Source organism: Salvelinus namaycush, chromosome 26, assembly GCF_016432855.1.
Source record: "Salvelinus namaycush isolate Seneca chromosome 26, SaNama_1.0, whole genome shotgun sequence".
NCBI lineage: Eukaryota > Metazoa > Chordata > Actinopteri > Salmoniformes > Salmonidae > Salvelinus > Salvelinus namaycush.
The window spans coordinates 21,031,278-21,043,356 of NC_052332.1; the positions used below are offsets into that span (position 1 = coordinate 21,031,278).

A 12,079-nucleotide genomic window follows, 5' to 3' on the forward strand; every position below is an offset into this window, starting at 1 on the left:
TACCGCATGGCAAGTGGTACCGGGGCGCCAAGTCTAGGACCAAAAGGCTCATCAACAGCTTCTACCCCCAAGAAATAAGACTGCAGAACAATTAATAAAATCGCAACTGGATAATTTACATGGACCCCTCCCCCCATCCCTTTTGTACACTGCTGCTACTCGCTGTTTATTATCTATGCATTGTCCCTTCACCCCCACCTACATGTACAAATTACCTCAATTAACCTGTGGCCCTGCACCCTGACTCGGTACCGGTGCCCCCTGTATATAGCCTTGTTATTGTTATTCTTATTGTATAACTTTTTATGATAACTTTTTATTTTATTCTACTTGGTAAATCTTTTCTTAACTCTTCTTGAACTACACTGTTGTTTAAGGGCATGTAAGTAAGCATTTCACGGTAAAATCTACACCTGTTGTATTCGGTGATGAGACAAATAAAGTTTGATTTGATTCATTCTAGCTTTGTGAAAAACAAAGCCAAAAACACAGCAGATAATCCCGTTAGCTTCAGGCTCCTGTAGATGTACACAGTTAGGTTGAGTTGTTGTGTTTTGATTGGAGTTTTGGCCATGAGCTCTGAACCATCCAGGGTTCTTTCTAAACTGATTTATGAACAGTATAATGGCTGGAGTCCAGCAGAGGCAATTCATTGCCATGATAAAAGATGAGTTAAGAAGGCCCAGCCTCTTTCCACCAGTACGACATCTAGTGTCGCTGAAAAATGACACCATCACCTCTGACAGTGTTAGAGATGGCTTGTTTTGGATGCACTTTGGGTTTCTGTAAACTTCTCTCCACATTGGGGAGAAAGGCATCTGAAATGATGATGAATGATCTCCCATAGAGTGACATTTATCCTAGCAGGTAGGTGTCATTTTAAGTGCTAGCTTACCAGTCACCAAGGTGAGGGCAGAGCTGTTATTGAGAGTCAATTAACTGCCTGCTCTTTGCTTCTCAATGACGTGTAATGACACCACTTTACTTTTCCTTCCAGTTAAAGAATAGCTTGTTACCTTGACATATACCTAATTTCAACTCCAAAACATCCTTACACATATGGCTCATACAGTGCCCGTGTTACATTACAGTAGCTGCTATTTCCAGCAAATGGGGGAATGATTGCTATGGAAGTGCTGGAGATTTTCACCTTAATTTCATAGGAAATGATAGGAAAGTAAGGTGAAACATGATTCAGAACACCCACTAATGAGAATCTCAGTACAGTGGGGGAGTGGAGAAGTTAGACAAGGGGGATCTATGGATCTGATGCTGTGAGGCTCTTAGACTGAGGCTGATAAAAAAACACTTCAATCACTTGGGTGGATGGACAGTAATGATCCCCACTGCCTACATTCACTGGACTCGTGTGTGCATGTGTGTGTGTGTGTGTGTGTGTGTGTGTGTGTGTGTGTGTGTGTGTGTGTGTGTGTGTGTGTGTGTGTGTGTGTGTGTGTGTGTGTGTGTGTGTGTGAGTGAGTGAGAAGAGAGTATGGACAGAGATAGAAACAGGACAAGAGGAAAAGAGGGAGAAAGAGATACAGAAATTGAGGGGGGACAGAAATTGAGAGATCTGGATGTATCTAATGACCCTGCCATCTCAGCCGGACTGGAGCAGTGGGTGTCTATGACAACAGCTCCCCGGCAACTAATCTCATCTGTGTGAACACTCAGGAATGATTAGGTCTGTGAGGAGGCCCTCAATTACTGTAAAAGCCCACAAAGTACACTAACAGATGCACACACACGGCCACACGCCCACACATCCACACAAGGGATGATAGGTTGGGAACATATATATGGACGCTCACACACTCATTCACACACAGAAAACGGCATAAAGGGAAGCAAACACACAAACACACATACACACTAGCCAACTGCAAACATAACTACATAATGCTAAATGCACACATGCACAGTAGGTACGCACACACACACAAACAATATGAATTTGTACCACACTCAATCAACTCCCTCTCTCTCTTTCACTCTGACTCGAGTCCCTCCCTCTGTCTGCCCTTCACACTTGTGTGCCCACAGGCTCCAGCTAATGCATTTTAACAAGTGTCCTTTTATAGAGCAGTCTGTAGTGCAGCCAACAGCTAAGATAAGCTTACAGGCATAATACTAGCGACGCACATGCTCCACCCACCTGAGGTCCTTTTCAGCCATCTATTTCCTGTGTTCGAGTGGTGCAGAATACACTTGTCACTTAAATGTGGCTGTATTGATTGCTTTCATGTTACGCCTGCGACTCTTTCATACTCTTGGTTGTGCCTGATGCTTTTTTCCCATTAACGTAACAACCACGGAAATGTTTGTAATGACCTGTCAAACACACTCCAGTAATGGCTGAAATGGGCTCAATGGAATACATTGTCTTACCATTGAATCTATAAGAACGCTAAAGCTTTGTCGGGGATTTAACATATAATCTTGCCACTTACAACACAAGAAAGAGAAGAAAGATAACTTTATTTTGATGGGTATTAATTTTTGTGGAATTTCAAAAGGAATCATTTAATACAGTTGAAATATTTGCAAATTGGATGCTCTGAAATGAGAGCAACTTCCAAAAATGAACACTCGGATTATAGTGATATTATGAATAATCTCGCAAACAATGTAATGTATGTATAGATAGGTGTAATCCGAGGGTATCATGCTATTGACACACTTGCTGAATTACGCAAGAGAACAGTATTTAATGAGGTGTGCAGGTAGACAGCAAGTGTTTGGTGGTTGCAGCCCTATTCCACCCATTTATGTAAATGTGTTCATTCATATATGCAAATATAGCACGGTGTATTAATCAAATGTTGCATAAAAAAATATAAACCAAATACCTGGTACAATAAGCAAATGTATATATGATTGCATACAAAAGGTGACATTTTACAATAAATTGAATACCTGAAATACCACCAAAATCCCTGAACTCCATTCATTATTTGTCTGTGCCAGTAAAATGTTTTGTGTACTATAATTAAATCAATATCTGGTGGATTATAAATTCAAAAAGTTTGGAGTATCTGCATCCATTGTCCAACTGTTGCATTTATTATAATTGTTTTTAAAACCTTTTAACAATTTCAATGACCGTTGCTAATAATAAGGATAATAATTAACAATCATAACTTGATCACTCTTTTGTTGCTGAGAATTTCCCTGCACAGCGGGAAATGCAAACTTGTAGTGATTTTGAGATTTGATTTGACCTAATGAAAAATGGATCAACCCCTACAAAAATTGTCCATTCCTTATAATGCAAAGGCACACACTCACAAACATACAAAAAAGAAAGGGGTGCACATTCACAAGGACATTCGAGAACACAAACACACACACAGGCACAAAGGCGCACACACAATACTATCAAATGGCAGTTTGGTTATGCAGACTAAATCATGGCATCCATTAAGGCATCTTATTCAGCTTGCTTATCATTCAGACTCCATTTTCTTCAGCTCATGTATCTGCTGAGTGTCATGATGGTGCTAGAGATCCATCTTAACACCACTCTGGGGATAACAACGTCTTCACTGCTTCCAGCTACGCAAACAAATCCAAATATATATATTTCTACTTCAGTCGACTTAGTCCCTGCCATGCTCCCCAACAGTCACATTGCATTTTAACATCTCCTTCGCTGTCAGAAACAATCAATTGATCTGTCAGCCACATTTGCAGTTGCACTGTTATTTTTGCTGTTACTAAATTGTTCTGTTTTTAAAGTAGATTTGGAGTTCACCCAATGGTGAAAGATGGTAGATAGGATTTTGACCAGTCTGGGCTGGAACCCCGGAACATTCCTCAGGCCCGTAACACTCCCAGTCCACGGGATACTGAGTCCCTCGCCGGAACTGACGACGGGAGAGGATGCGTCACACCATGTAGGCTGGTTGTCCCGCTAGCATGCGAGGTGGAGGTGGAGGTCGAGTGGCCGGAACCAGAGGACTGAACACCACAGGCTTGAGTCTGGAGATGTGGAAGGTGGGATGAACCCTCATGGACCGGGGAAGACAAAGACGACAGGCCACTGGGTTGATGCACCGTAGAACCTTGAATGGCCCAATGTACCGGGGAGCCAACTTCCTAGATTCCACGCGTAGAGTCAGATCCCTAGTAGACACCAGACCATCTGGCCTGGATGCAGGAGGGGACTCGGGTGGCGATGATGGTTGGCCGAGCCCTCTTCCAGGTCCAGCGGCAACGAGAGATGAGGCGTTGAGCGGAAGGAACCGTCACTTCAATCTCCTGATCTGGAAACAGGGGGGGCTGATAACCGTACAACACCTGGAATGGTGACAGGCCAGTGGAGGAACACTGGAGAGTGTTGTGTGCATACCCCACCCAAGGAAGGTGCTGACTCCAAGTGGCGGGGTTGGCGGACACACAGCACCGTAAGGCGGTTTCCAGATCCTGGTTCACCTGCTCAGTTTGACCGTTGACCTGAGGGTGATTACCCGAGGACAGACTGGCTGATGACCCCAGAAGAGTACAGAATGCACTCCAAAATCTGGAGGCAATCTGGGTGCCCCGGTCGGCGACTATGTCCAGAGGAAGTCCATGAAGGCGGAAAACATGCTGAATGACTAGCTGAGCAGTCTCGCGTGCAGATGGAAGCTTAGGCAGGGGAATGAAATGTGCCATCTTGGAAAAGCGGTCTGCAATGACCAGGATGGCCGTGTGTCCCTCTGAGGATGGAAGGCCCGTGATGAAATCCATAGAGAGATGGGACCAGGTTCGAGAAGGTGTTGACTGCGGATAAAGAAGCCCCAGAGGCTGCTGACAAGGAGTCTTGTTCCGGGCGCATGTCGGACAGGCAGCCACAAAGGTCCGAGTGTCCACCTCCGCCGAGGGACACCAAAACCTCCTCCTCAAACTCTAGTGTTCGCTGCCCTCCCGAATGAGAGGTGGGACGCGACGAGTGAGTGCACCGTGCCCCAAGAGGAACAAAAAGTCTGTTAGGTGGACAGCCATCTGGAACTGCCTCCCTACCTTGTGCCTCCCTCACTACAGTCTCTATACCCCAGGACACCGGCGCGAGGATGAGCGGCCTGGGGATGATGGATTCAAGCGGCCGATCCTCGCTGGGGAACTGGCGAGAAAGGGCATCCGGCTTCACGTTCTTAGACCCCGGACGGTAAGATAACGTGAATCTGAACCGAGTGAAGAAGAGAGCCCTACGAGCCTGACGGCGTTTGAGGCATTTAGCCTCCTGGATGTAGGCCAGGTTCTTGTGGTCAATCCAAACCGTAAAGGGATGTTCCGAGCCCTCCAACCAGTGCCGCCACTCCTCCAAAGCCAGTTTGACCGCAAGAAGCTCCCGAATGCCGACACCATAGTTTCTCTCCGCTGGAGTGAGACGCCTGGAGGAGAAGGCACAGGGATGAAGCTTTTGGTCTTTCGCCGAGTGCTGAGACAGAACCGCCCCCACGCCAACGTTAGAGGCATCCACCTCTACCACGAAGGGAAGAGAAGGATCTGCATGAACGAGACTGGGTGCAGAAGAAAACCAACATTTCAGGTCCTGGAATGCCTTCTCAGCATCAGGGGTCCAGCATACATGCCCAGCCGAGTCCTTGGTGAGCATTGTCAATGGCGCCGCCACAGCACTAAAGTTTCTCACAAATCTCCAGTAGAAATGAGCAAAACCCCAAAAACGCTGAACTTGCTTGACCGTGCTGGGTCACGGCCAGTTGACCAAGGCTCCTACCTTTTGGGAGTCCATCAGTACATAGCCCTGTGACACGATGTACCCGAGGAAGGAGATCTGAGGAACGTGAAACTCACACTTTTCGGCCTTCATGAACAAGTGATGAGCGAGGAGTCTTTGAAGAACCTGGCGGACATGTTGGACATGTTCAACCATGGACTTGGAGAAGATGAGGATGTCATCTAGGTACACAAACTGGTGAAGGAAGTCGCGCAGCACATCATTAACCAAGGCCTTGGAAAATGGCTGAAGCATTAGTAAGTACAAACGGCATGATCCCGGTACTCATAATGTCCATTAGGAGTGTTGAACGCTGTCTTCCATTCGTCTCCCTGTCTGATGCGCACCAGATTATACGCATTCCGTAAATCCAATTTAGAGGAAACCGTAGCTCCTTGGAGTCTCTCAAAAGCTGATGACATAAGAGGAAGGGGGTAACGGTTCTTGATGGTAATGTTATTTAAACACTGGTAATCGATACAGGGACGTAATCCCACATCCTTCTTCTCAACAAAGAAAAAACCCACTCCTGCAGGGAAAACGTTGATGCCTGCAGCTCGAAGGCCAGTGAGCATTGGAGCAGGAACCCACGACACCTCCCAGCATGCCCCTCATAGCGCTCTAGTGCCGGGAGATGAGGCTCCCGAGGGGAGGAAGATGAGCTGGTAGGAAGCGGAGGGTTAGAAACCGCCACAGGTGCAGCAGTAGCTGCTCCTGTCTGTCTTGTCTGCAGAGTGAACACAAGAGTTCCTAAATCCTCCGACAATGTCTTCAGGCGCGCCTCATGGCAACCAATCACTGTTCCATGGTGAGTAAGAGCCGACCGTAAGTTGTGGAGTTCGGAGTGTCCCTCGGACGACGGAGACATCTCTGCTGGGTCCATTTTGTGGCTCAGGTTTACTGTGACATTCGTGCTAGTACGAACTTGGACCCAGGCACAGAGAAACACAGCAGGCAGAGGTAAGGGTAAATCCAGAATATTTACTTAAGGTCTTCATAGCAAAACAACAAAGCAAGGGCACACGAGAACACTGAACAAAACATGAGACCTGAGCAACTGGCCCAGTCCACAGAGGAACCTGGTGATCCCAATAAGGCCAATCAGGGTCACCTGGAAACTAGAAGTAACCAAAGGGTGCTCTCCAGTGGCAACCTCAGGTAGTACACTCAAGGGAGAACCTGACTTGTGACAAATGGCCCCCATCAGAAGCCAATGCTGCCCCTATTTCAAAGTAATTCCTGTCCTATAGTGGACATTTTTATTTAGCTTCCACCTCCGAAGAATGATCCAGGCTGCTAATACATATTCACGAATTGGGGGTGGGAACATTGTGGTGATTTCCACATCACAACAAATAACAAGAAATAGGGCACTGATAGCTGTCAGTGTAGCTAGCTAGCATGCTAACCTTATCCAGATAGCTAATGTTATCTGTTGTTGCTACACCGTATAAAAAGGATTAGCCAGCTGGCTGGGCTATGGCTGGTTCTGGAGCTGGATATGTCATAAGCATTTTTGGAAAACTTTGCCACAGATGGATAGGGGAAATCAGTATCTTTGACTTTGTCATCTATTGTTGTATTTTCCATACATTGTGGCCGCGAATCTGCCATAGAAATAGAAAGAATAAGATGAAGTTTGGTAATATGAATAGCCAAACTATTTAATGGTTTGGACTACAGACACGCTTTTCTACATTGTAATGTGCATGGTGCAACCTTTGGTAGACAGCTGGCAGGCTATTCAGCTGCACTACAGCAATGCCAAGCCCTGGCTCTCATAGGTAGGGGAAGTGAAATGATAGGCTGCAATGACTTTGCTCATGATGCATGCCTTAAACGATATGTAACAACACCCTGAGCGCATCAGACACGAAATGAAACACCAATACAAATGTAACAACAGCACAAAAGAAATGAACAAGATAGTGGAATTTTCTTTCACGGGTGCCTTTTCATTATAGGATAGACACTTGTGATTTCTAGCTGCACCAATCAAGGCAGCGATAAAGGCAGTGGAGGGTGGTCAAAACCATTCATCTTGGGCCCACGGGGGGCGGGGTTCCAAAATGTAGTCATATCACAAGCAATTTTACCATTTCTAAAGTTTTTTTTTTTATACAAACTAGCTAAAAAATAAGTGAAACTTAACAAATGATCTAATGATTATCTATTATTGCTCAGCTCAGTCACGACTCGAGAATAGAAAGAACTTTGCAGGCGTTTCTGATTAATAAACAATGCCATGTTGGTGGGTGGTAACATTCAAATAAAACCCAGCCCTGGGAAAAAAATACACTGAAAACTATTAGCACGTCATATCATAGGGAAAACACTGCATTGGCACGGAAATTATATGAAGTTACCATTTCAGAGTTCCCACTTCAACCTCAAATATATCATACAATGACTTGACTTAAACCATTGTGCAACATCGTGGGTAAGCTATGGGCATTGTCTTTCAGTTGAAAAAAAGTGCATTTACACTCTTGTGAGTGTTTAAGAAAGCACATAGCAGAAAAGGGGAAATTACTCTTGAAATCCACTTTGATTGAATTCTAGCCATAGTCGCCTCTTTCCACACACATTTATGAACAATGACACACACATGCGTGTTCACAAACACACACGTTAACGCACGCACACACATACAGACACACCCAGGCCTTCTCCAGTCTCACCTCTGCTGCGCCGGCGTCCTCTGTGCTGCTCTGTGTAGAACTTCAGCTGGGTCTCATCGTCACCCTCTGACCCAGAGTCTCCTTGGCGACCAAACACACTACCAGCCACTGGAAGAGGAGAGGATTGGGTCAAAAATGTATTGTGTGCCATCACTGACAAGAGGCTTCAATATAATCTAAAAGCAGGACATCATTGGGAAACACATTCTTTACATCATTGGGAAAGAATATGAGGCTCTTGACATTATTTCAATGACAACTTGAAAACTTATGAAAGACAGTGAATTCAGTTATTTTCACCATTGAAAAGAGCAGTGACGTGGTAATGGAGAATGGTTGAGAAGTAATATCATGTTTTGATATGTGGGAAGTTATGTATCCATCCTGGGGAGAATGAGGTGAACTGAGGACTGAGGTGAATAGACTGATATTTGAATACCCAGACACCGTTCAAAACCATTGGCTGTGCCACGACTGAAACTGCCATTACAGTGTCTGTCTGGGATGGACTCACACAATGTATTTTTGGAGACAGCTAGTTACAATCAATAACACAACACATTAAACCAATTTTCTTTTAATGTTCCCTCTTCCTTCTTCCCACAGCCACCAACTACGCCTATACAATACTCACTGACCCATCAAGATCCACTTAACCAAAACAATTGGTAGACTACAATAAAGCAAACATAATTCTTTAGTTTCCAATGACCCTGAATTTCCCACTCACAACATTTAAGTTATTTAGCAGATGCTCTTATACAGGACCAAGTAGGGTTAAGTGCCTTGCTCAAGGGCACATCAACAGATTTTTCAACGAGTAGACTCAGGGATTTGAACCAGCGGCCCTTCATTAACTGGCCCAACTCACTTCACCGCTAAGCTACCTGCAGGCCATTGAAAGTAAACTGCATTAAAACTCTAATTGTTTACTCTAAGGCCTATTCAAAGTTTCTCAACTCCTCCTAAAATCATTTTGCTTAAATCTAATCTCTCAAGGACTACAAACACAATCTCTCCGTAAAGAAGAAAGGATGTGAGAAACTAAAAGCACAATTACCACAAAATGCCTAGGCTTACCTGTCTTTGGGGCAAGCCGTTTCATGTTGTGTTGTGAATTAGTAAATCTACTTGAAACACCGGATTAAATGTGCCAATTTGCCGCCTCGCGGAAAAGCGCACCAAAGAGACAGAAGCGCATAGAGCTTTCACACGCGGGTCCTTGGAATTAATTATGTTTAGGGAAAACAAAATTAGCCTTTCCATCAATTAGGAATTTGATGGCAAGGTTTTCTTAGATGTCTCACTTTGTGAAATGTTCAGGCTGGCAGGACAATTGAACGCTTTGGAATAGACAAGCTGTTTGCCTGATTGCATGGGCTCGCTAGGTGCACACTTCAAGGTGTGTTATGGAGCGGAGCACTTGAAAGGCATGCTCCCTTTTAACCCTTGAATAAAGCTATTGCAGCACACATAAAATGTATGATGAACTGCAGAATCAGAATGCAGCAGGAAGCCTTAGGACGATAAGAGACCAAACCTTCACCATAACAAAGAGATACAATATACACAAAGTATACCAAACATTAAGAACATCTTCCTAATATTGAGTTGCACCCCCCCCCCCCCCCCCTTGCCCTCAGAACAGCCTCAATAGAACCCCACAGTGGACGTGTCATAATACCCATAAAAACCTGAACAGAAATATAAAAGCAACATGCAACAATTTCAAAGATTTTACTGATTTATAGTTCATATAAGGTAATCAGTCAATTTAAATAAATGATTTAGGTCTATGGATTTCACATGACTGGGCAGGGGTGCAGCCATGAGTGGGCCTGGGAGGGCATAGGCCCACTCACTAGGCAGCCAGGCCCAGAAAATCAGAATGAGTTTCACCCCACAAAAGCGCTTTAGTACAGAAATACTCCTCAGCTCATGAAACATGGAACCAACAATTTACATGTTGCTTTTATATTTTTGTTCAGTGTATTTATAAAAGGTTAGGGCAACCCCCTGAATTCCTTACAGTATTATACAGTAGGCTATATCCCACTGTTCAACATTAGCAGGAAGCCAAGTTAAATGATTGTGATACAAAGTTAGAAAACAATTCAAGACAACAACAAACCAAAGGGTCCAAAATCTAAAGGATTAGACCTACAGTAAGTAGGCATTCCATGACCAATTCTGTATTTGGCAAAATTGACCAATTGTCTTCACACAGGTATATAGTCACCTCCCCCATGGCCTTGTAAACACCTTGGTGCATTCCAAAATGGCCCACAATCTAGCGGGATTTAATTATTTTCAGTTAAAAGATAGGCAAAACACCTTTGTGAATCATAATCATGCCTAAGGCATACATAACACTGGGTAAACACATGTACCGATCATACAGTATATACAGTGGAGTACTTGTATCAACAACATATTCACTAATTAGCAGGAGACAGGACAGACAAGTGAAGCACGGCAACGTAAACAAAAAAAATATCTATATGAAAATGAAAAGAGAGTAAATGAAATAAAGAAAACATCGACCTTGTCAGTAGGCTATTGGTGAGTGTTTATGAGCTCCTCAACACTGCATCCACTCCACTACAGGATAGGAACGAAACCTTTAGGTAGAAATTTGAGTCTGCCTAGTGCAATCTTACCTTGGTAGCCTAAACCATAGGGATGTTCCCTCATTCTCTGAACATTTGTTTCTCGTTCTCTCCATCCCACAGTGTTCATGTTTAACACACCGTATTCTAACATGATGCATACATTTATACCCAATTTTACAGCACATTGAGTCCTTTTCCAAATAAACCAGTTTGTGGGCAACAGAGCAAAATAATGACTCAAACTTTTCCAGAAAAAACTTTTAACTACAAGTCAAATCTTTATGACGCAGACAGTCCTTCATGAGTTCTGGCTTGTAATATTCATGCAGTCAATAAAATAAGGTATTTAATCTACCTTTGCTTGACGTTTGCCAAGAAAAAAAGGTTTGGGTGAGATAAAATACCTCTCCATCATTGGCAATAAAACCAGCCACGCTTTAGAGGAACAGTAGGCGTATTTCAGATCAGGAGAAACACAATTTCCTACGTGTCTGTCCAACTGTGACATCTGACAACAAAAATAGGTTATAACTAACTTATGTCAGTGTGATGTTTTATCTTTTCCGTTATTACACCAATACAGAGTTGTGCTCCCTTTCTCAAAATAGTTGAGAAAAACAAATAGCCTACAGCAGTGGGCAAAAGAGATAATAACATTAAATAGAATATTCAAACAGCAAATGTTGGTGGAACATTTAGAGGGGTGTTCCTGAAGAACTCAAACGCTATGCTTTTTTCTGGCCTTAGTTACATAATGTGAGTGGAAATTCATCACCCTGAGCTGCTTAATTCAGTTAGAGACCAATACCTTCTTTTTCCTTAAGCACCGTCTGCCGCCTGCATTTCGATTTCTGTCACGTACAATTAGGGGGAGGATTGATGAGGGCTTTAATTGTTTCATTGTGAGTATCCAGGGAATGGAAAGGATAGCTGAGGCCAGACCTATAAGTTGTTACCTCTGACGGAATGGGAAATGTCATAGAGCCATTATCCATTATCCTATATATCACATGTCTCAGGGGCCTTATGCATGTCCTAGTACTGTCAAGGCATTCTGAAATGCT

At 43.9% G+C, this 12,079-nt stretch overlaps 1 protein-coding gene across 1 annotated transcript in view; it reads right to left on the bottom strand.

Annotated features, from left to right (window-relative positions):
* LOC120020998 (astrotactin-2-like) overlaps window positions 1-12,079 on the bottom strand; it is a 521,153-nt gene that overhangs the window by 322,546 nt on the left and 186,528 nt on the right. Inside the window, exon 7 of the mRNA XM_038964662.1 lies at window positions 8,404-8,501. Within this exon, the coding sequence (XP_038820590.1) occupies window positions 8,404-8,501 (98 nt within the window). The remainder of the gene's footprint in view (window positions 1-8,403; window positions 8,502-12,079) is intronic.